At 42.5% G+C, this 25,393-nt stretch overlaps 1 protein-coding gene across 1 annotated transcript; it reads left to right on the top strand.

Moving 5' to 3' along the window:
- Positions 1–39: 39 nt before the first annotated feature.
- On the top strand, positions 40–25,393 carry spata20 (spermatogenesis associated 20). The gene is made up of 16 exons (XM_035533828.2): positions 40–466; positions 924–1,043; positions 1,187–1,251; positions 1,329–1,483; positions 1,589–1,732; positions 1,863–2,064; positions 2,208–2,338; positions 2,497–2,601; positions 3,021–3,095; positions 3,776–3,988; positions 5,196–5,388; positions 6,476–6,644; positions 10,232–10,440; positions 12,121–12,320; positions 12,934–13,014; positions 23,865–25,393. The coding sequence occupies exons 1-16, from the start codon at positions 270–272 to the stop codon at positions 24,033–24,035; spliced, it is 2,430 nt and encodes an 809-aa protein (XP_035389721.1). The 5' UTR covers positions 40–269; the 3' UTR covers positions 24,036–25,393.

Genomic DNA, 25,393 nt, shown 5'->3' on the forward strand with positions numbered 1-25,393 from the left:
GGGCGCCACCTTGTGGAAAAGTCTGGTGTTAAACTTTTTTTTATAGAGAAACCACGCAAAACCCAGACACAAGTACGCATCCAAATGCCTGCGTTTGGTCTGAAGTTTACAAATATCGAATAACGTTACGTCCGTGTCAGATTCACTATACCCTTCAGTCGGTTTGGTGCGTATAAGTGTAAAGTATAAATATACCGTATACGTAGTGCGACCTCCTGTGGTAAAATTGGGAGGTCTGCAGAGGAGGCAGGGTTTTCTGCAAAGTGAGGATGCTCCGGTTTGTCTGGACATGGTCACCTTCGTCTACCAGACGCTTCAATCCCTTCAGACTGCTCAGTTTCTTGAGACGCGACAGATCTCATAACGCTACTTTAACCAGCAGCCGGGGCTCTGGACCCACGTCCACCCACGACTCTGACAGTTATCCTTCACTTCTAAATTGCAGATCGTCTTTGGGTAACTTCAGGTAAAATATGTCGAATGGTCTCCCGCTGATTTGTAAACATCAGCTAGCTAGCTAGCTGACATCAACAAACGTAGATATCTAACGGATTGGCTACATTGCTTGTCCGATTTAACTAGCAAACAAATAAAAATAATAGCTAAATAAGAGCTCCATGAGCAAACAGCAACCTGGAAGTCCCGGTTAAAAATAAGATATGACACAGCATGCAGTGTAAGTTGGCTATGGCCAGCAAGTCTGGTCTGCATGTCTACCAAACCTGACTCAACCATAACATACAGGTTAGGTTAGCTGGCTATTTAACAACCCTATGACGTTCCGCAACTAAAGGCCACTCGCTTTTACTGTCCTTTTCACACGCCTAAAAGAAGCCCGAACACCTTGACGTTAATCGTGCCTTTACATTTACACCGATAAACTACATAAGGGACACTCATATGAGCCGCCTCTGTTTGTGTAGGAGTGCTGCAGCCTGCCTTGGTATGGCGACAGGGAGTTTACACCCACCAAAGCGCTCAAAGCGTCTGAGCAAAGAGAGGTCCCCCTACCTTCTCCAGCATGCACTCAACCCCGTGGACTGGTAAGGGGCTTCCTGCAAGAGTACCCGGGCTGTTACTTTGATGCTGTCTTGATGAAAAATGAAGAAAAAAAAAATCCTTTCAGAGCTGCGTGTGTGTATGTAGAATTAACAGGCATCTGTTTGTGTATTTTGTTGGTATTCAGGTTTCCATGGGGCCAGGAGGCCTTTGACAAAGCAAAAAGTGAAGACAAGCCCATTTTCTTGTCAGGTAACGGGTCATGTTTATCAGAAACCATTTCTATCATTTCCAAACTCATTGCTGAGCAGAGCTGCACTCTGTCTTAGTTGGTTACTCTACCTGTCACTGGTGTCACGTGATGGAGAAGCAGTCATTTGAGGATGAAGAGATTGGGAGGATCCTTAGTGACAACTTTGTTTGCATAAAAGTTGACCGAGAGGAGAGACCTGATGTTGACAGAGTCTACATGACGTTTGTACAGGTGTGATCTGCTACAGAATCAGACTGATCAAAATCATCATTATGTGTTACAACATGCATCAAAGACCTTATCATGTGTCAAGAATTTTATTTTCTGTCATCGTAGGCGACCAGTGGAGGTGGCGGCTGGCCGTTGAGCGTGTGGCTCACTCCAGATCTCAGACCTTTTCTAGGTGGCACCTACTTCCCTCCAGGAGACTATGGCAGAAGACCTGGATTTAAAACTGTGCTTTTGAGGATAATTGAACAGGTGCAGTGTAAATCCCTCCTTGTGACCTGCACAGGCGTGCACACCTCACCTATGATGAAGATGAAGGTAACGAGTGCTCCGTGTAGTGCTGACCTGCCCTGGCCGTCTCTCTGTGCTGTATTCGTCTCAGTGGCAGACTAACAGGGAAGCGCTGAGGTTGAGTGGGGAGAGAGTGATGGACACCCTTCGGAAGTGCACTTCCATTTCCGCCCACCCTGGAGAAGCTCCGCCCCCAGCCCCAGACGTGGCGAAGAGATGCTTGCAGCAGCTGGCTCAGTCATACGAGGAGGAGTACGGAGGCTTCCGAGCGGCACCCAAATTCCCCACACCAGGTAAACAGATGCAGATATGGATTTGATGACAGCTTTTTATAGGGGATAGATAGTATAGATAGTAGCGTGTTTGAATAAACTTGTCACTAAACTTTCTTCCACCTTTTGTTGCACTGATGGACCTGTGGCTTTTTGCCTCCTAGTGAACCTGGTGTTCCTGATGTCATTTTGGGCAGTAAACTGTGCTGCCTCTGAAGGAGCAGAGGCTCTTCACATGGCTCTCCACACCCTTAGAAAGATGGCCTTAGGAGGAATTCATGACCATGTGGCTCAGGTAATCCATAGATACCCCCAGTGACATTCTGAATGGCCAGTGACCAGAAAGTGAAAAGTCAAGCACCAAATGTTATGTTATGTTATGTTATGTTATGTTATGTTATGTTATGTTATGCTCTCCTCTCCTCTCCTCTCCTCCCCTCCCCTCCCATCTAGGGTTTTCACAGGTACTCCACAGACTCCTCTTGGCATGTGCCCCACTTTGAGAAGATGCTGTATGATCAGGCTCAGCTGGCAGTGGCCTACATCACTGCGTACCAGGTGTGTGTATGCGCGCAAAATGTGTGCAACAACACAAAAATGTGTGCAACAACACAAATGTTCTGTTTGCATGATCTGCATGAAGACATTTAGATTCTGACTATCCATAAAGACTCTTTATGGATACTCTCACTAAACCAAAATGTATCATGTAAGAATCTGTTTTAGTTCTCTTATCTGCATAATTCAAGATCTTTTTATCATGTCTAGTTTTAAAAAGCTTTATAGGTCTGTTAAGTTTAAGTTGGCTTATTACAAATGTAGCTATATGTACCTGCTCACTTAAAAGGAGGTCACAAGAACCAGCAGGTTTGCTAAATCTGTTGCTCACTGAGATGTATGGCTTGCCTCAGCAGTTCACTTGATGTAACACTTGTTTCATTTGGCTGGTGTTTTCCTGTTGCTGCTGCTTGTTCTAGGTATCCAGAGAGTGCCTTTTTGCACATGTGGCCCAGGATGTGTTGCAGTATGTCTCCAGAGACCTTAGCCACGAGGTAAGCCACCGTTCTACTTATTAGCTCCTGCCTGCTTTGCTTTGCTGAGTTTGCACTGTAGCCAGATCTGAGAAAAATGGTCTGGGTCCTTGCTGGTTTCGAGGTCGACCCACCTCCGTGTGCTGGTGCAGCACATCAGCCATTTTGCCATGATGAATGGTCCTCTGCCAGGGAACAAAAGGAACAGTTAAAATCTTTTGAATTGTTGTAATTATGTGTCCAATGATTTATGAAGTAATTATGTGTTAAGATGCTCATTTACTGTGCAGAATCTTCTTTGTTCGTGATGGCTTTTGTTGGAGGTCAAGTTTTATGGTTTTACACTATAAGGATGAGGTTACGGGGCAAGTTCCATTATCAGCAGGAAATCATTCTTTGGCTTGTGCTAACTACCTCAGGCCTTGATGGCCTATTATAATAAACCATTTTGGTACTGTCTTTAGTTCTGTCTGTGGAATTTGTCTGTGATTTAATCTAACTGTATACTTTTGAATGTACCACTGGGAGAAAGGATGACCAAGGAGGTGTCTTATTCTAGAAATGACAGTATAAATTTCAATTTTCACTTGTTGTGGTGTGGTGACTGACTGAATACAAATGTTTTACAGTGCTTTCTAGTAAAGTGTATTAACAATGAACTTAGTTTCAAATTACGGTTAACACTCTGCTTCCTGCTGCAGTCTGGAGGCTTCTATGGTGCAGAGGATGCAGACTCACTGCCCACAGCTGAGTCAATGGAGAAGCGAGAGGGAGCGTTTTGTGTCTGGACAGCCAGTGAGATCAGGGAGCTGCTCTCCTGCGTGGTGGAGGGAGCCACCAGTGGGGTCACACAAGCCGACATCTTCATGCATCATTACGGCGTGAGAGACCAGGGCAACGTAGAGCCAGAACAGGTGCGTTACTGTCTGGGTGTTAAACTTCTTCTTCTTCTTCTTTTCAGTATCTTATCTCTCTCCTTTCGGTGCCATTGTAGTGAGTGCATGTTCTCCAGGGAGCCTTCATTCATCTTCAAACGTGTTCACTCTACTCTCAAATCAGATTCTGTGCATCATCAATCAGCCACTTCCGCAAGAAATTTATCAACGAAGTTTTAAAACAGCTGTTCTCAGGCATATTCTAAAGAAAAGTAATTTTGATCCCAATATTCTCAGCAACTGTACACCAGTTTAAAAATATTCCCTTACTTAGCAAAGTAATGGTGTAGCTGCTTTCCACAGAATTATGCTACTCTCAGTTCCAGTATGTTAAGTGAGTTATTCCAGTCTTTTGGGCTCATTGTAGACCAGAAACAGCACTTTCTTATCTTAGAGCGATCTTAGAGTGAGTCAAGATGCATGTTTCTTATCTGCTTCTTCTACCATTTTCTCTGCTTTAGACCCGTTTAACCTCTCTGGTTCTGTGTTAAATCGGCTCTGAACCTACGTGAGTGGCTGTGAATAATGTGTTGCGCTTAGAATTTGCTCATACAAGCATCATACTTTGCCCAGTTGAGTCCCTCAAAGTTTGATCCTGGGACCAGCACTATTTAATCTGCACATTCTGCTGTAAGCCAGGATAATGAATAAATATATAATTTCCTTCCACCAATATGCAAACAATCTGTATATTCTCAGATAGCTGCACTACTTAATTCATAAATTTTAAGAAACTAATGACATTCACATGCTTTCATGACCATGGCAAACCTTGATTTATTTAGTTATATTTTCAAAAATCTCTCAGATCTACCTCCAGTAACATAGTAGTCATCCCCTCAACCTGCCTAAAGAGGTGAAGCCAGCCTTTTCTTACTGTGGTCCTAAGATCTGGATTTCCTTGCCTTGCTCTTGACAGTCTAGGCACATTGAAGTGGATGGTCAAAACCTACATGTTCAGTTTAGCCTTTAATTCCTCTAACGACTCCTGTACTTTTATTTCCGATTTTAAAATATTTATTTATTCCATTTAATTTTTTTTTCTGTAATTTTTGCTGTACATTTTATTTTCTGTCATTTTCATTTTACTCCAATTTTATTCAAATTTTTCAAAAGTGCAATTTAAATACTGATTATTGTTGTTGTTGTTGGTGTTGTCATCTTTGGCTTCTTCATGCACCTGCAGGATCCTCACGGGGAGCTTCAGGGCCAGAATGTTCTGATCGTGCGCTACTCCCCAGAGCTCACGGCTGCACGCTTTGGCCTCAGCGTAGACAGGGTGGCTGAGGTGCTGGCCAGCGCCAGGGCCAGGCTGGCCGAGGTGCGGCGGGTCCGCCCTCGCCCTCACCTGGACACCAAGATGCTGGCCTCCTGGAACGGTACGACCCCATACTAGTATCATCCCTTTTGTATTGTGTCCATCGAGGCAGGTGGTATAATTGTCATTAAAGTGAAGCAGGAAAACTCGGTGCTTTGATCCTAGTAAACACACTAATTGGTGTTCTTAATTACTGTATGTCACATTCTAATGGAAACAGTCAATCAATTAATAAGTGAGACGTTGAGGCATGGATAACATGGTGTATCCCTCAAGGACTTGGCTTTGCTTTCTCTAACCCACTTTCTTTATCGATTGTTGTAAGCCAACAGCAGCAATCGTTATAGAGTAGGCTTTATAAATGCTGGGCTGCACTATTGTTTTCTTTAATAGCTCTGCTGCTGTGAGTGTTCCCTCGAGATTGACTTGCTCAGAAACACGGTGCCAAGTTTTCTCGAAAGCCTTCAAAGAAGCATTGTCTGCTGTGTACATGACCGGCTAATGAAAGGCTGTGAAACCTTCCTAGGGTTCCGTGGTCTATTCAGAATTCCCAGTGTCTAATGCTGATCGTGGTGAATAATGATGTGTTTAATCACAGTGGTCCTTGGTGTGACCCATGGCATTACTCTGCTAATTCAATAAGACTACCTGCCTTTACCTGCAAAAAGAACTCAATGAATTAATCAAAGATGATGGGACCCTTCCCACACTTCTGTAGTCAAATGGAACACACTGACAGGCCTTTTGTCAGTGATTCTGAGCTCTGGGTGCCTGTTACTTTAGATGAAATGTTCGTCCTCTTTTGCAAGCAGCACCAGTGTCAGTTTTTGGCCCTTGTGTTTACCTGGGACTCTCAGTGGACTTGTGCTGTTAGATGGATAGTTTCACCAAAATGCCAGAATAATTTAGAGTAATATAATATATTCACATAATATTCAGCAAATTGTGTGTGTGTGTGTGTGTGTGTACTTTTAGAGGTATTTGTTTTATTAAAAATATAAGCATCCTCACTGTGTACAGGATGTTAAACAATGAACTGACGAGTGTTTTTTTTTTTTTTTTTTTTTTTTTTTTTGTGTGTGTGTGTGTGTGTGTGTGTGTGTGTGTGTGCGTGTGCTTACTCTGCAATAAACCTTGACGGTTGGTAGGGCTGATGCTGTCAGGGCTGGCTCGTGTGGGGGCAGTGCTTGGCGAAGGAGCCCTGCTGCAGAGAGCTGAGCAGACTGCACGCTTTCTCCACGAGCACCTGTGGGATGGACAACGACAGCAGATGCTGCACTCCTGCTACCGCGGCGACAACATGGAGGTTGCGCAAACGTAGGGTCACACGATTACATGAGCAGACTAGAAGCAAACAAGAACTCATTGTTGTGCTCCTCTCACATGGGAACGGGGTCAAGCTTCTTTCCAGCCTGGTTTTTGGTACTGGCAGGACACGGGTCTTCTCACACAGAGGACCGCGTCGGTTCCATACTCAGTCTGTGAAAGTGTGGGCACCTGCTGGCTGGCTGTCCTCCACCTGTTTCATAATCATCCCAGTGCAGTGGGGCAGAAAAAGCTTAGACAAACCTCACTGGAGTTTGGATTTTAAATGATGTGTAATCTTTGAATTTCAGCAGTCTGTGATGATAGTATATGGCAGGGCTAGACTGCAGTACACACAGGCTGTTCTGGCAAGGTGGCAATAGAGTTCAGTTACCCAAGAAAAGTAGAACACCTCCCATTCAGTACCCAGCTCACCCAGCCTTGGCACACATATTTGTAGAATTCACCTAGACTCAGCAGAAAACAAAGCCTTCCTTGTGCTAATATACAAATAGTTGTTGGCCTTATTTCGGGTGTACACTCTTAGCTGTATTCCTCATTTATGTATACTGTCAGCTCAGCAGGTGTCTTCGTTCACTTGTGGAATAAATTGTTCTCCTGTAATTATTCTCGAATGGTGGCTTACCAGTGCTGTCAGGAGGCTGGCAACAGTTAGTACACAAGCATAGCTGATGAAGTACCTCCAAAACAACCTAGTCCTCTGGAAGCCTTACATTCTCCACTGAAAAGTTGAGTCTTTCTACACCTCTGTATCTTTAAGCACAGTGTGTTGCAGGTACTCCTGGAATCTTCTGGCTGCTAAATTTCAAGGCCTTCCAGAAATTGTGTACAAGACCTAATTTCTATATTGTACACGTTCCTGCGCGCTTTATGTTGCATGTTTTTGTACGGTTGTCATATGACACCTCACAACGTATCACAGACATCCAAATGGTGAACTATTTCCTGCATAAAAATGTTCATTGTTACAGTGGGAAGCAAAATGAGTCTTGTGCTCTCAGGAGCAGCTGTGTGCTGTGTGTGCAGAGCTGAGATACAGAAGCACCGGATGTCAGGCTGCTTTTAATTTGCATCCCCTGCTTTGCCACTGGAAGATTTCCGTTCTCTGGGTATAATAACGGGGTGTGAAAGCAGGGGCAGACTCGGGCAGATTCCGTTACAGGAGTTGGAAGACCGGAGCCGGCTGCCGACTGGGAATCCACTTCCATCGTCGCTAGGAGCACTTCCATTTCTCTGCTCCTCCTTGTGAATTTTTTACTTGGCAAATTAAAGTCAACATTTTCTCAGGAGCCAAATCAAATAGCCATTGTCAGGTGTAAAAAAAAAAAAAAAAAAAAACCTGATGAGGAGGAGGCAGCTTTTTTTGCAGTTACTGTTGAAAATCTTTTTGAAAAACTTTTTAGAATTCAATTGGTACTTGATTTTCAACAGAAAAAAACATGCTATATGATGTGGATCAGGTATAGTGGTGGTAATATGGAAATAATTTTTTTAAGCATCATTCTGTTCATTCTTCAGTAGCAAAGGAACTTAGTAGAGGAGCCACATCCTTCATGCTTATGACTCTTCCATCATGCTTTGAGCGAATCCATGAATAGTGATTTTGAATGACTGTGTACGGTCTCCTCAGGAGAGATGGAGGAAAGATGGTGGAGTAGCTGCGTCCTCGGGGGAGCTTGAGTGAGCGCAGGAATGAAAAATCCAGTCACGGAGCCGTTCATTATAAATGGGCTGGCCTATTTGGATTTGTTTTTGCTGTCTCCCAGGTCTTCGGTAGCTGCCCTCCACTATGAGTTCACCTGTAGAAACAGGATTTGTGTTTAATCACTGAACCCAGGGCTCTTTTTGTGAGCAGAGCGTGCATGAAGCAGAGATGCTTTCCCAGGGTGTTGAAAGTCTTCTGACAGCAGAGCAGGGTGTACTACATTGCTTTTCGAATCACTCTGGAACTCTGCAGATGGAATTTTAATAGCTCTCCAAATCTCACAGTTGGCGGCATGTATGTCCCAGGTCTTCCATGCCTGTACCATGAGCTCTGACCACCAGGCCCTGTTATGCTCAACACCACATCACTTTTCTCTCATCTCTGGAAATCTCTGTTGTCTTAACATGACTTGAACCAAGAAGCACCGCACTGTAGTGGGAGCTTCAGTCCTAGTTCAGTCATGTAGTCGACTGCAGCACCACCACCTCGCTGGTCGTGCCTGGGATAAAGAGGCCCTGACATGTTTGCCCAAATCATCAAACTAATCTCTTTTAAACTTCAAAGAATTTCCTTAGTTATCTGGCTTTGCCTTTCAAGTGGACTGTTACAAGAGATCTTAAAGTACACCTACCACTCTCACCAGTATTACATCAGAAAAATGTCCTGCAGACGTAAAAGTGTTTGCATCAAAGACCTAAAAAACTTTATAAAGGTGGACTGTGATATGGATTTTTTTTTGTTTTTGTTTTCATACTGGGTTTTGAAGAAGCTCTGGAATATGTCCTCTTTTTAAACCAAATATCGAATAATATCCATGGCCAGATAACGTTCAACAAGTTTTCACAAAAACTTTTCTATACCACTGTATAGAACTACAACTATAGGTGGTTAGTTATATTAGTGCGTTAGACTGTTACCTAGTGTACCCAAGCAGGAAGGAAATGGATATTGTCTTCAACACATGATCTGTGTAAAAAAATAAAGTACATTAAGTTTCCCATCGGAATCATTCTGACACATCTGAGTCAACTAGTTATTCATAACTTGAATGAACTAGATGCACTTCTGGAACTTGAAACATAACCTGTATTTTAGGAGTTAAACAAATCTATTCTAAATTACCCTATTTGACCCAGCAAAAGAAAACCAATCGAAGCTTTAAAAAGCCTTTAGGCGTGTTCACACATTCCCAGAGTCACACCTGAAGAATTTCCCATTTTTACTGATTAAAAAATGGGCAGATATTGCACTGTTCATATCTGTACTGAACACTTTGGAGACGACTTCAACACCTTAAAGCATGATTTCACACATTACACTTCTCACACATTAAGATATTCGTCCAATGCTAGAAAAGAAGAGGACTGCACAGATGGTCGAGGAGATCAGCATGCACAAGAACAAAGAAGCTGTGAATGATCTTGTGCTTCAAAGCTCCACTTCTCCCAGACTCGATGATTCAGACATCCATCTTTTCTTCCAAGGATTCTTTCCAAATCTTCGTGATGCAGTAACCAAACAAAGACACTGATGGTGGGAGAAAACAAGATGAACTCAAAAGTGAAAGAAACTATTAAACATCCTCCCATGCTCCTTCCAAAAAAAAAAAAGAAGAAAAACATGTCAATGGGACAACTTTATTTTTTTCATATGGGAAAGAAAGGTACATGTATTTAGAACTGGTACTTGTATACAAATGCAAATAAATGCAAATATGCAAGTAGAAGTAAAGCTACTTTACCACTACCCTAAAACATTTCCAGTCCCAGGATATGAGAAAATACATATTTGCATGTAAATTGCTTGTCGGTGTATGCTTGCTTGTGTTTGTGGTCCAAGGTCGGTGGTAAGTTTCCTTCGTTCTTCTCTCTAGAGCTTCACCCATTCCAGGGTTCCTGGATGACTATGCCTATGTGGTATGTGGTCTCCTGGACCTCTTTGAAGCCACACAAAATGCACACTGGCTGCAGTGGGCCGAGGAGCTCCAGCTCAGACAGGACCAGCTCTTCTGGGATGCCCAGGGCAGTGGTTACTTCTACAGTGACCCTTCAGATCCCATGTTGCTGCTGTCCCTCAAACAGGGTGGGACAATGCGAAGTCCACTGCACACTATTCACACTGGATTAAACAGATAACAGAGAATGGGCACAACAATAATAGATTTTCACTAAATGCTAAATTTTCATAATGATGTATTATTTCCATTTATTGAGAATTTGGCAGTATCATGACACTTTTTGGTCATGACATTTCTTGCATATCTTGAATAGGCTGCAGTCTGGTTGGGCTGTGTCACACCTCGGATGGGCTGATTGGAGTGGGAGTGTGTGGGGGTTTGAGGGAGGGAGTCATTTGGACAGCCTGATGGAGATCTTCTGCTGTCACTCAGTGTCCAGCATCACTCCACTGCATAGCACTACCATCACCCTACTGCTGATAGCATGCTTGCAAAGTTAGAAGAGTCTTTCATCACTCTGCTACCGCCCTATCTTAAAGTGCCAGTTTTGGTGAGATGCATCTTGCCTTCATTCCTTTCTTCTCTTATTTCCATTTTTTTTTGTTTTTCCACTCACTCTTAATTTTATACTCCTTGTAGTTCTTTTTGTTTAGTGCCTTTTCATGGTCATCTTGTCCATCTATGTGCCAACCCTATGGAAATTGGTGAAAGAGGATTGAAATTGGTGCAAGAGGCAACCCACCAAAAAAAAAACAAAAAAACACCAAACATCTGCCATTGTACTAGATGGCTCAGTTCCATATTTTGTACCAGGAATCAGAGGGCCATCATGCCTCAGCCGGTGACTGACGCCACTGTGAACACGACACTGACGCCAGTGGCACATGGAAAGGGAGAAAATGGAAACAGTTATGCTTTTGTTGTTGCCACTGATAAATTAAATGGGACGTAAGACAGATTTTTCGTTTTTTTTAAAAGTGACTACACCATTAACCAGCGAGCCTAGCGTGTAGAGTTTCATCAGGGGCTGTGCAGAGCCGAGTGTGTCATCCCAGAGTTCCCCATGCTGCTGTCATGAGAAGATGGATTACCTCCCGGAGCACATGCCACTCTCCATTTTACGCCCTGCCCAAACACAGCCATGCCGTCTCTGTTCTCATCGGCGGTGTGTTTCCCGCAAATCACAGATGCCCTGTGAACATCCCCCTCACTCACTTCCCCATGTAGTTTTTTGTTGTTTGTTTGGCCATGCATGAATTTCTATTCTCATGGTTGTTCATGGAATGCTTTACATTTAGTGTCTATGTTTGTTACAGTGAACGAGCGTTGGATTACATGTGTTATATGGCATCGATTGCCATACTGAGTTTGTGTGCGTGTGTGTTTAATATTCTGGCCACATAATAGCATCTGCATGAGAGTGCTGTGCTATATGTCAGTAGTCACCTCAGTCCCTTTTCCCTCAGCCCAGGGCCACCAGGCTGTCCACAACTCCAGATGCATGAGGTCATGCAGTTGTCCTCTCCCTAGACAGACAGACAGACACGCACGCACACACACGAGATAAAAACCAGTCGTCTCTCAAGTGGCTGCCACTCTACATGCTGTATCAGCCACTTTCACTCAGCCGGATAAATGGGTAAAGGTCACAATGATAATTTGGACTATCACTGCAATGGCGCTTACTTTCCCACAGCAGAATTAATTGTATCAGATTAACAATGAGAAGAAAAAGGTTCGATGTGTTGGAGTTGGAGTTTGATTACTGTGTTTAGCTTAAGAGATCTTGCTTTCTCTCTCTCCAGATCAGGATGGTGCAGAGCCCAGTGCAAACTCTGTCTCTGCAATGAACTTACTACGTCTCTCCCACCTAATGGGCCAATGGGACTGGTTGGAGCGCTCCCGGAGACTGCTGGCTGCCTTTTCTGATAGGCTAGTTAATATGCCAATCGCCCTTCCTGACATGGTCCGTGGCTTGATGGCCCATCACTGCACTTTTAAGCAGGTAATCAGTGTTGGTCTGAGCGGTCTCCATTACAGCACACAGAGTTCATTTCCTGTCTTTATTGCGCATACACACACAAAAAATGGTAGCTGTCGCTGTTTTAATTACATGGTGCTGTGTAAAGATGGATGAATCTGCCGTGGATGAATGCTTTTTCTCCTGAATACAAACATTTCACCTGTAAACACTGTATTCCATGTTCCCTATCTGATAGTGAACGCAGCGTCTTCGATCAGTTCATACTCACGGCAGTTACTTTGCATTCCGGATCACTTTTATGCATAAACCGTTGTCAGCAACGAATGACTGACAGCTACGTTGTGAAACAATCTACACGTGATGGCACTTTCCCCTCAAAGTTTCCTTGTGTAGTCCTGTAGTTTTAAAAGCCATGAAAAAGCATCACCACGACGGGCACTCACCTGCCCAGGGGACGTTTTGATCTTAAGAGGAGGAATGACAAAATAGAGGCCCTGGCAAGGGCAAACCTCATTACCAAAACACACCAGCCTGACCCGCCTCGCCCCATTCCTTTCTTTCGCTCATTTTTCTGTCATACTTCATTTCTGTCTTTCTTGCTCTCTTTCCATTTTTTTCTTCCTGTCTTTCTTAGGTGATTATCTGTGGCCAGCGTGATGCTGAGGACACAGCCAGTCTAATTGCCTGTGTCAACTCCCTGTTTCTTCCCTACAAGGCAAGTCGCCTCCACTTTTTGGCTTTATGTCCTTGGTAAGAATAAGGAGACACACTGACCAGGCTACACTGCCTGATTATTGGCAGCGGAGGAGGATGTGCAAAAATCCTCCACTTGAGCAAAACGTAAAGTATTAAAGTACTTGTACTAAAATACACAGAAATATCAAGATTCAAAGTAAGTAGTACGTATGACCTACAGTGTATAATGTTGGTTCGAGTTTAAAGGTCAGTGTATCCATCGGACATCTAAATTGGTGCAGTTTGTTTTAAATGTATGATACTTAATCATCCACAGAAGTGAGTCGATTTGCCTCATTTGAGGGACAGTTGATTAGGTGTTACGCACCCTTAGCCATACTCAGAACAATAGGTCATGTAGGACATTCCCCAGCAGAATCAATAACATTATTGCAACCCAGCTCATGTCTACTTCATCTTGGTCAGTGTGTGTGTTATTTTATTTATTTATTTATTTTTAATGAGCAGAACCCATTTCAAGGATGCATCATTAAATCAGGAGTACTGCTGTTTTGAAAATGACATGCTGTCTGAAGTTGTGTAGTGCCACTTGCATGTAGACATGTGCTGTCCTTGATGTTTCATCTGGATATAACCTGGACAGAGACATTAAAATTCTACTGAAATATAAACACAAGATTTCGTTGGTAACGTACATACAATGTTTCCCATGTTACTTTCCCATGTCAAAATTCTTTTTGTCTTGTTTTCTTTAGCAGTTAGAGCTTCAGTGTAGTCAAAGCCTTACAAAATTCTGATGTTGCCTTTTTTGCATGTTTGCTCTACGTCTTGGCATCTACTCCAGTCTTCACCTTCTTGAATGACACACTTGTTGGTCTGCCAAGAATGCCATGTGCCTCAGTGCCCAGTTGGAGCCCTCATGCTAATGAGCGGGCAAAAGCAATCTCGCACAAAAGGTCAAGCTGTCACATTTCTGCCCTGTGCATGCTGATGCACAGTGTGAGCCAGGAGCTCGGACAACAGCTACACAGCGTAACGTGCGTAGAATCATTTTGGAATAATTACTAAAATAAGTTGGTTTTTCCGTGGGCGCTGGCTGCGGGCCTGGCTATGCTTTAGTGTAAAAGGTCATCGTAGCTCAGAGATGGCGTTTGTACCCTTCCTGCCCTTCTCTCCAGCTCTGCACTCATGGCTTCCCGCCTCATTCACCATGACGCAGAGAGCGCACACACACACACACACACACACACACACACACACACACACACACACACACACACATATCACACCTGGACTTTTGCGCTTTGACTGTTTTACTATCACACGCACATACCGAATTCAACACGTGTGCAGAGCCTACACCAGGGGCTCCCCGATTCCATCTCTCGCTAATGTGTGTGTGTGTGCAGGAGGGAAGCTGCCTCGCAAAGGGAATCTGATACTGGGAATCTTGTTACTGTGTAAGCAGCACGGCTCTCGGGAGACACCTCCTCTTCCCTGTTAGCGGGAACAGCTAAGGGTTTTTTTTTTTAAAGCAAAGAGATGAAATCTGTGGGAGTTGGAAAGTAGGCCCGAACCTCCACCTTCCTCCATGTGGCTCTGTTGGAGCAGGTGGATGTGTGCAGAGAAAAAGGAGGGAGACCAGCTGAGGTCAGCCATGGCCATGAATCTGCCGGCCTCGCACAACCTGCTCCCCGTGCGATGCTTCAGTGTCGAGCCGTAGCTCATTGAGTTCCTATGGGCCCACTGTGCAGACCCGTCCCTGCTCGAGGAAGCAAAAGTCGTTGCCCATTCATCTGCTTCTCTGCTGACTTCAAAACGAGGCCGTGTCATGTTTAATGCGAGCATTACTTGTGGGCTTTGCAGAAGAAAAAGCTATTTATTTACCATATCCTTTTTGTACAGAGCTTCCAACAAAAAAATTTATGGAGTGTCTTAAACGGTCTGAGAGTGATGGATTAGGAAAGACTCTTTTTTGCTTGCTTTAGTTGTGAATTATTGTCCCCTCAGCCAGCTGCTGTCTCCAGGTCATTAACATTAACCCTGGCTTTGACCCCTGTCGTACCTGTCTTTACTCAGTATGTGGGACACTAAGTGCCAGCTCATACTAGCTTGCAGTGGCCCAGTGACAGAAGCACAGAGCTGTGATCTGATCTGCTGCTCTACCAAGCAGTGTTTGGTCCTCTCTGTCCTGCTGGAACTGTCACTGTAATATACTTTCTAGAACGATCGGAATATTAAATTCTGCTGTTTTGGACTTAATATAAGTAAGTACAAATTTAAACAAACATGGCAAAGTAGCATAAGACTGCAGCAAAATTAATTTAAAAAATGTGGAGGACACATTTGTCTTGTGAACCTCTGAATAAATCAGTATCTACAGCCATCTTCATCTAGAGTCTAAATCTATATTTATGGATTAGCATTAGTGATGGATTAGCAGGGCACGCCACAGAGCACTTAGAAATTCACCTGGCTTAGTCTCCTTTCAGCTGCGGTGCTTGAATTCAATCTAAGGAAACGCTGATTCAATCGCATATCCTCACGTGTTCAGTGCACATGTCCACAGGTCTCACCCATCGTCTGGATTTCAGAACAGCTGGGGTGAATCCAGCCTGTTGCCTAGACACAGCTGGGCACAGAGCTGCAGAGGCTGGCAGTAATGAGTCAGAGGTAGCGAGGCCAGTGAAAAAGGGACAGAATAGAATTTCATCTGGGCAGGCACTGATAAAGAAAGTGGGCAGCCCACGCATGGCCCCGTTTCACAGTGGCGAAGTCTCAGATGGACCCCGGCCCGCATTGTCTGTTTAATTGACTCAGACATGATCGAAGGAGCCAGCCGCATCACCCTGTTGATAGACTCGGAAGAGCACACTGAAAAATAGATGACTCTCTTATTGAGCCAAACCTGCAGTCAAATCGTCATCCCTACCTAAAACCCTCTGGGGAAAGGGCTATTCTTAGAGACCTGGAAAAAATTCTGCTTTGCGGTGTCATATTTTGGTGTCAGGTTGTCCACTGGAGTAGCCTAGAAGTTACTACACACATTTAGCATACTATATAAATATATATTATGCAGTGCTAGAAGTTATGGTGTATAAGGTATACAGAAATATCTGGAAACATTTCAGAAATATCTAAAGATATATGTTACCTGTCCGGTTTTAAATCCACGTTGGACATGTAGAGAGAGGTAGAATCAGTAAGCATCTTTAGTGACCGAATGGCTTGGATAGAGTTCCTGCACAGTGAACCGTATTCCTATTGTACTATTACCTAAACAAAGGAATACAATATTGTGAATACATTGTGTATTGCAGTTCTATATTTCCTCACAGAGGGGCTATAAATATGTCAGTATGTCTTTATCTCTGAGAACACACACACACACACACACACACACACACACACACACACACACAAACAACATATACTCACGGTCATTCACACTTAATAAAGTCATGATCTGCTTCCATATGCAAACACAGATGAGACCTGAAACCTTTTTTATGATGTTGAAGCTCCCTTTTGCCATCAGGGTGCACTGTGGATAATATCGGCTTTACATTGTGTCCATGATAGACTGTCAGGAATGGCCACCCTCCTGACGTCCCTGTTCCGGTGTCCTTGTCTGTTTTTATTCCTGTCCCTTTGCCCCTGGTCTATTTTGAAATTTTCTTCCTGGTTATGTTTTGGTGTTCTGGGTTTTGCACGCATTGTTTGGGGGTTCTGTCACGAATGACCACCCTACTGACGTCCTTGTTTCCGTGTCCGTTTTCCTTTGGTTCCTGGTCGTTCCGTTCCATGGTTTCGTTTTCTTTGCCCCTCGTCTGTCCCTCAGTTCCAGTCCGTGTTTTGGTTGTACTGTTATGTTCACCTGCGTCTGATTAATCCTTGATTGTTCCAGCAGGAACAGGCAAGAGGAAGAATGCAAATGCAGGAGGTGGTTTATTAAGTGAGGGTAACAAAACACAGAGGGCAAAATAAACAGATGCAAGAGGAAAACACTGAGGCAAGGTAATGCATAAACTAAGCAAACGACAAAGCAAGGGCGACGATAGTAATAGCTAATGTAATCTAGACACGCCGAACAAACCTGACTTAACAAAATAACGGACAAACTAGAAGACAAAACCCAGGGCTTAAATAACCAGAACAATCAAGGATTAATCAGACAACCAAAACATGGACTAGAACTGAGGGATAGACGAGGGGCGGAGAAAACAAAACGGGGACGTCAGGAGGGTGGCCATTGATGACATAGACTAAACTGGCCCATACTGAGCAATATTAAACCAGCGTTCCTTGCACCTGTCCACTCTTCTGTTTAACCTGTTTCTTATGGATATACTGCATTTTGTGTTCATGTGGACACCATGATAGTCAATTTATATTGTTTACTTCATGTAAGCTTAATTTAATTGGAAATTAAGACAGTGACCCCTATTGCATGAACACAGTTTGATATGCAAACTGCACTGACAAAAAGGCATATTTTCCTCAGAAACATTTTCAAAATGTCACTATTCACTTTTTTGGATTTTTCCCCACGAGTGACGGTTAGTACATAATCCACTTTGATTTTAGAGACAAATAATTTATTTTTGTCCCAGTACTTTCTTATTACTAATTATGAACATGTTGAGAACTTAATCAAGTCACCACGTTTATGAGTGTGGAATATCCTCCATGTGTTAATAGTATGTTCAATCTCATCAAACACTCGGCTTGAATGGCCTGAAGCTTTTATGAATATAAACAGTATTTACTGAATGTTTCAGGGAGAACGCTGAACATTTTCCACGACACATTACCAACCCAGATGAGAAAATGTTTTTTTAATTTAAATCCAATTATTCTGTCATCTGTTTGTTCATTTTAGGGCACGGGGTTTAATTGTGGGGATTGAACTGTGTAAGAATTAACTTTTTCAATCTCATTTGTATGTATTCATTAAATTCGGATTTGCAACAAGACTGTTAAATCTAAACCTCCCTGTAAATTAATTAATATCGCAAATCACATCATGACTGATTAAAATTGTTAGGACAGACCTCTCTGCGGTGTAATCACGTTTTGGTCTATGGTGATTGCATGGATATGGCCTCTAGGCGATGGTTCCAGCAATACACCTAAAGCTTCCAAACGACTGCACCATCTCTGTGATGATGGCAGCCAGCTGCTCACTGCAGTAATTTGCCTTTAATCCCCTGAGGCACACTGGACAAGCATTCGTTTATGAGCAGATATTGTAGGAGTTTGCGTTGAAGTTGAACTTTGTGCTTTTGAGGCTTTTAACAGTTTGTCGCCTTTAGGTCAACAAAGGGAAGAAAAACTAGATTAACTCTGTAGAATGTACAAAAACGTACCTGTTCGGACTCAAGTACCTGAGAGGAGATTACCGTGTTTCTGGAAGGGTTTTTGGCCATCAAAGAAATGCAGAAAAGAAGGCCCATATGTGGGCAATGCAGGCACTTGGGGCTTGGCCTTTTAGGCCACAGACATTTTCAACCAAGTGATTTATAGGGACGGACGTCTCCGGTTCTCTACCAAGACCATAGAGAAAAGACAACAACTAGAGAGGTTCAGGCCTGCAGCCTAACAAGCAAACAGAAGGACCGAGCAAGAGGAAGTGAACAGGACAGAAGGCGATTGTACATAACGAGGCTTTCAAGTTAGCAAACCCAAACAACAAGGGATTATAGAATTTGACCAGAAAGCACTTCTTGTATGTTCTTCTCTTTCTAAATTTAATTCACTGGTGGTGATGCAGTTAGTACTAGCACATATTTTGTAAATTGATTTTTATTCTGTAGTACAGTCAAGATTCAGAACACTGGATCAAGTCTGTGGCTTAATAGGGTCTAAATGCTTCAGGAAGATGGTTGATGGTCAAAGTTAAGGATGGTTGTCTGTTGTTACTTTGATACATTGATTTGGGGTGAGCATGTTGAATTCAGATCCTAACTCCTAGGTTTTTGCTCAGGTCGAATAAATGGCTGAGATAATGCTCACAGTGTGTTTAGGTCTCATATGTACTACTGAACACTTATTCTTAGGCAAGACAGCCTCTAGTAAATTAGGTCTGTGTTTGTGTTTCTGTGTTTGTAACATTACAATATACAATATAGATGACTTGTAATTCGAAGCTGGCTGGTTCAAGCCCCACCACTGCCAAGTTGCCACTGTTGGGCCCCTGAGCAAGGCCCTTAACCATCAATTGCTTAAGTTGTTCTCACTTATAATTGTAAGTCGCTTTGGATAAAAGTGTCAGATAATGCCATTTCAAAAAAAAAAAAAAAATAAAATAAAAAATAAAATATATATATATATATATATATATATATATATATATATATATATATATATATATATAATGTTAGCTATTAGGAAATCATCAAAGGTATGATTGGCCAGTTGTTAAAAAGAGAGAAAGAATGTGTATTCTTATGTCCCCAGTCCAGGTAACCTCTTAAACCTCACAGAACAAGATAGGTCCAAACTCTGCTTCCATTCATGCAACTGTTTTACACTAGTTTCATGTAAGCAGTACACAGCAGTAACTATATAATGTTAATTTAAAATTACAAATGAATAATCCTGGGATATTAAAAACAATTCATAAGTGAAGGCCACTTGATACAGAAACTAGTCATTGGTTTAGGTTTGTGCATCAGCAATGGCTTAGCTGAACTACTTCTGTTTTCAGTGTAAGTGGTGAGGGAAAGTATGCATTACTTTTGCTTCAGTCAGACACTCCGTAGCACCTGACCATGGTCCTCTAGCCTGAGACTGATCTCAGGAGGAGCTGGGGGGAGACCAGGGCTGTGAATGTCATGTCTTACACACTGTCACACTCGCACTCAGCTTCACACATCCTGCCCTACACAAGCGAGTTCAGAATCATAACCTCAGGTGTGTTAGACCATGAACTAAATTGCTCTGGAAGGGATAAGTGTCATCTCCCTGTCCTTCTCTTTTATGTCAACCATCTTCAGATTAAACAGGGTCTTTGTCGCTGTTAATTAATGTCAGAAAGCATGTGTTGCTGCCTGCACCCGCCTATATTTAGGTCCTTTAATTTCCTCAAGTGCCATCTGTTTTCAGAATTTCTGAAAGACATACCAGGTGTGAAAGCTCCTCAAAACATATATGCTTCCAGAGAGTAGTCTTAAGAACATTATAAATATGTCATTTTCATTCAGTTATTGTGCTGCTAAATCTTAGTGGCTATATCTCAGCATTTCTTTTCTAGTTTAAATATATTCTTATTTACTGATGCAGTTTATTTGGACTTTGCACTGTAGTGCATGGGATTTGTAATAAATTAGTCTTATGATCTCCAAGTGCAGTAGATCAGCTTTCATTTGGTATGTCTATATGGGTAAACCGTATAGGAATTACAGGCCTTTTGTACATTTTCTTCCCATTTCATGGACCATGCATTTTGGACAGTTTTCTGCTCAGTTGTTTCTGGCCCAGCTATGTGTAGTTGCATGATTAGTCCATGCACAAAAAGGCACTGATTGATATATGATTAACCTAGAATAGACATAAATATCCTCAAATTAAAGCTGAGGGAGAAAGACCACTGAAAGACTCATTTGTGCCAAAGCTTTGATTATCCCCAGCAGAACGCCCTCTAAGGTGCCCCTTCTCAAAAGAAAAATGTGCTTTGTACAGCAGTGGGAAACCCAGTGAAAAAAATTAATGAGCAGTCCAAGTGACAGCTGAATGGTAAAGAGGTAACATGCTTCAGGAGTACTGCCACACTATAGTCCTGTAAAACGCCCAGAGTTGTGAATTACCCTCTCTATACATATGCGCCAAAATTGGATATTCAATGCAAGAGATATTTCCACCTTCATTTTGGGAGCCCAACCTGATTGAATGCATAAATAGACTTGTGTAGGGATTTCTAACCCTCCCATTATTAAACTCCCCTCACCCTGCAGGTCCTCTGGGGCCTGGTGGGAGGAACATCAGGCAAAAGCAAAAAACGAATGAATGAAAATATTCTCTTAGGCATTTTGTTGTTTTTTTACTCAAGAAAATGCTTGAAATTGGCATTTTTTTCAAAATCATTATAAGTGCCAGTGATAGAATGGATCATATTAGGGTGCTGAATAAATACTTTCGGTTCTTAGTATTTCCCAGTTCTTTATATTAAGTACATTAACAACTTTTGGTTTTGAACACAACATTCATTTTATTTTATTATCTGTGAACAAAATTTTCTGTATGTATGTAATTGTTTGTAAATTATGTAGCAGTTGATGCATTTTGCTGTGGAAGTACCACATGATTACACATTAGTCCCCATCTCTGGAGAAGGTAATGAAGACATTGGAATGACATGCCCCATCCCTCATACTCAGAAATAAACCCACAGCGGATAATTGAATGAGTAATGGCTGTGTGCTCCACCTGTGTGTGCTGACAGCCTCAAGCTTTCTAGAGCAGCTCTATCCTGCTAGGAGATGAAGCTGATGTAATTCCCCAGACTAATCAACTGTGTGTGTGTGTGTGTGTGTGTGTGTGTGTGTGTGTGTGTGTGTGTGTGTGTGTGTGTGTGTGTGTGTGTGTGTGTGTGTGTGTGTGTGTGTACTCCCACGTGTGCACCCGTGTGCATGTTTGCGCACATGCACGTGCGTTTGTTTAGGTGTGCAGAACAAAGAGCTGACAGACTGGAAGGTGGATATCGCAGCATGATTGTGGGGATGGAATCATGGGTTAGAACTAGGTGTACTGACAGTATGAGGAGGGGTATCAGTTCACAGGATATGCACTGGTGTGACATCAGAGAAGAAGGTGTTGCAATGGGTTATCATCAGTAATGGAAAACTGAATAAGTCATCAGACAGGAAGGTTTATGGTTATTATGGCTTTTGGATCTTTTTGTTGGTCAGCAACAAAATGTAAGATACTTTTCCCGCCCATTTACACATGCTGCATATATCAACAAGGCACTGCAAAATGGAATGTTTGAGTGTACAGAGTTACAGAGACCTCTGAGACTGCCTATGAGGGACAAGTCACCTGGTGTAACCCTAAGGTCTGTGCGTCTCTCTTCAGTTTGTGTTTGGTCTGCGTGTTGTTTTTGATGTACTGCCTTGGTGAACTATCATGGCCCTTTGAGTCTGGCTGCTGACAGCCCATGTGATGTCCCCACACGTTTGACAGGAAGCTGCTCCGGGCTGCTAGCAGGAAGGTAATGATGCGGAATTCTGAGCTGCAATAAAGTGAGCGATCCCTCCAGCAGGTGAGAGCCGCACAGCTTAGGTGACTGGGAACAGGTTTTACATAGTTGAGTTGTTACCATGACTGTCAAAAAAAATCACACTATGGAGGTTCTTTTTTGTGGCCATGAGAGATTAACCGAAAGCAAATAGAATTGCTGGCTTTGGCAGTCTTGATCCTTCAGCGTGCTGGGTCTTCTCTCTGTCTCTAGAGCTGTGTCCTAAAGTGTAACCTCCATCATAGTTGGGAACATGTCCTTCATAACTCCGTCTGACTCTTGGGTACTCTGCCCTGCCACTCCGACTAGAAGGAACATCTCAGTGAAAGAAAATAGATTGGCTCTTTCATCCATTTCCCTTCAGTCACTGTCTGCTCCTGAGAACTCAGACTCCCTCTCTCTTCCCTCCTGCTGCTTTATTATAGGGTGGAAGGAGAATGACAGTCGGGTCTCCCCTCAGTTATAGGGATCAAAGCTGAGGGTGACCATCCCTGCTGCTGTGCTAACTGGACCTGCTGCAAACCATTGACTATCAGCCAGCCCCCTGACTGGCCTCGGCTCTGACTGAGTTATTTTGGGCTTCCCTCTCTGTTAGAGGGTTGGACGAAACGAAGGGTTGTGGGTAACACTGGCTGCGAGAATCAATAGGACTGAATTATTAAAGGTTGAGCTTTACATGTGTTTTTTTAGGTAGCTAATGCTATACAGGGTCTTATACAATGATCCTATATTGATATGTTACTGTGCCAGACCACAGATTAGATTGTCAGATAAATGGAGATCTGTGAAGGCACGGTCAAAGACAGGTCAGGGTCGTCTCTGTGGTAATGCCTTTTTCATTTCTGACTAAATGTCCCCTGTGCCACAGAGGACCATATATGAACAATGACAACCAGAAATGAGCCACTGATAGAATTGCCACTGTAATCGCCCCTCACTCTGCTCTGTCATGATTTAATGCTGAACAGAGAGACGTAGGGAATTATACATTTTACATTGTCTTTGCAGCCTTGCTCTCCCACTCACTGTCTGTTCTCTTCCGCCTCATTGTCATCAATATGACCAACATTGTTATTTCTCTCCTCCTGTTCTCCCCATGTCTCCGTGTTGCTTTTCTTCTCCGTTCCTTCTTCCCTATTTCTGCATTCTATTGTTAACCCCTTCCTGTTCCTCACCGGCATTCTTCTCCTCATGTTTACATTTAGGGTGTTAAGCAGACGTTCTTATCCAGAGTGACTTACAAAAGTGCTTTGTCATCTACTCAGAGAATGCAATACAAATAGGTTAGAGTACAAATATCATTGAACTAAGATACTGCTAGATCCAAGAGGCAATGCTGATGCCCATAAAAAAACAATTACAAAATGAACATGGGTGAGCTCTGACCTTGGAAGAAGAAACATAGTAGTGCAATTCAGGATATTTCAAAACTATAACATATTTCAGTAAGTGGAGAATTAGTGGTCATTTCAATAGCGCATTACATTCCCATATTTACATTTACATTTATGGCATTTAGCAGACACTTTATCCAGAATGACTTACAAAAGTGCTTTGTCATTTACTCAGAATAATAATACCTTTACATTTTAACTTTATGGCTTTTATCTGACAATTTTATATTCCTGCAGGTCCTGATACTGGCAGATGGTAATACAGAAGGCTTTCTCTACCAGAAGCTGCCCATCCTCTCCTCGCTAGTTCAGCAGAATGGCAAAGCCACAGCTTACATATGCCAGGACTTTACCTGTGCACTGCCTGTCACATGCCCTCAGGAGCTCAAGAGGCTCCTGCTGGAGTGACTCCTCCTGCTGTGGTAATGCTGTGAATCGGCACAATGGTTTGACATTTCTCTCATGACTGCATGGATGCAGAGCAGTCTCCAAAACAATTCTGAATCATATATCGGATATGCCCAGAATGCCTTTAGTGATTTTGGCCTGGAAACTGGCACAATACTACGGGCATGTACTCAGTGTCGGTAGAGATGAACTCTTATGCGTGACTACTCTGTAGTGTCTTCCCACACTCTAAATATTACCTAGAAAGCTGTGAGGATTAATAAACAAAGTTTAAAAATGCCTCAGTAGCACATACATTGGTCAGGGAATGAAGATACTGAATGAACTGGCATGTTTTCCCCAATCTGTCCATGTACTCATTATTTGAACTTCAGAATGGCCTACTGCTCTGCACACCAGAACTCAAGATTAATGTTTAAACATGTTTATGGTTGATCACTGGTCAGTGATGATTTTGCTTTTTGCAAAAATCTTACCTGCTTATTATTTATTTTTGCATAGTGAATCCAAATATTCAGGATTTCTCTATCCCCCATCATTTGTTTTTGTTCAGTATGTGCATGTCATTATGTATGAAAAAGTGGATCCCGTCTGGGTTGGCGGACTACTGCTCGCCACTGAAGAAGGATGATCAAGGCCAAGAATAAACAATCATACAATGTGCATTTTAGAAGTATGTCAGTATGCAATTTAAGGAAAATAACAGCCTTATTTATGAATAAATAATATATACTTAATGTATAATTTCATTGACCGTCACTTAAAAACTATATATGATTAAAAAAATTCTAAAATCAGATTCAGTATAAATAGTATTATAAGGTCCACCTATTTTAGTTTGGGAAGCAATAAATAAGTTAAATTCTGAATAATAGTAAACAGATACTGGATGGCCAACATTATTGTGAGGCACAGTCTGTCCACTGAGTATGGCCTTCTGCACATTCTGCACATAATTTAAGAGAATATTCCAGAACCATACCATTTTTTTCAGCATTCAGCATCATTTAAAATGACTATAAGGTGTTTAGTTATAAAATGCTTAGAAAAAAACCTTTCAGACTTCATCGGGGCACAATTTTTGATTCAATAAAAAGCCCTTTACAATCATAAAATGTTTAGTGCATAAAATGTTGTGGTATTCCATATATATTTGAATGTTGTTTCCCAAAAATGTAACTAGAAACTGTTACTTACAGCCAGTTTGCCATTTAGGCTTTGTACAAAATAAAAGAAAAAGCTAAGACATTTGTGAAGTATATTAAAGTTCTGAGGTATTCATAGATTTTCTGTCTGAATTTCACCTCGTGTGGCTAATGTAAGCATTCCAGGGCTCCGAGCATGAAAGCTGACAGCAC

Source organism: Electrophorus electricus, chromosome 15 (assembly GCF_041902795.1).
Source record: "Electrophorus electricus isolate QZ-2024a chromosome 15, ASM4190279v1, whole genome shotgun sequence".
Classification (NCBI taxonomy): Eukaryota; Metazoa; Chordata; class Actinopteri; order Gymnotiformes; family Gymnotidae; genus Electrophorus; species Electrophorus electricus.

Coding starts and splice junctions, on each gene's coding strand:
- spata20 (XM_035533828.2), top strand. CDS start 270: ATGCTCCGGTTTGTCTGGACATGGTCACCTTCGTCTACCAGACGCTTC. Junction 1,733..1,862: donor TTTTGAGGATAATTGAACAG/GTGCAGTGTAAA, acceptor TATTCGTCTCAG/TGGCAGACTAACAGGGAAGC. Junction 6,645..10,231: donor AACATGGAGGTTGCGCAAAC/GTAGGGTCACAC, acceptor TCTTCTCTCTAG/AGCTTCACCCATTCCAGGGT.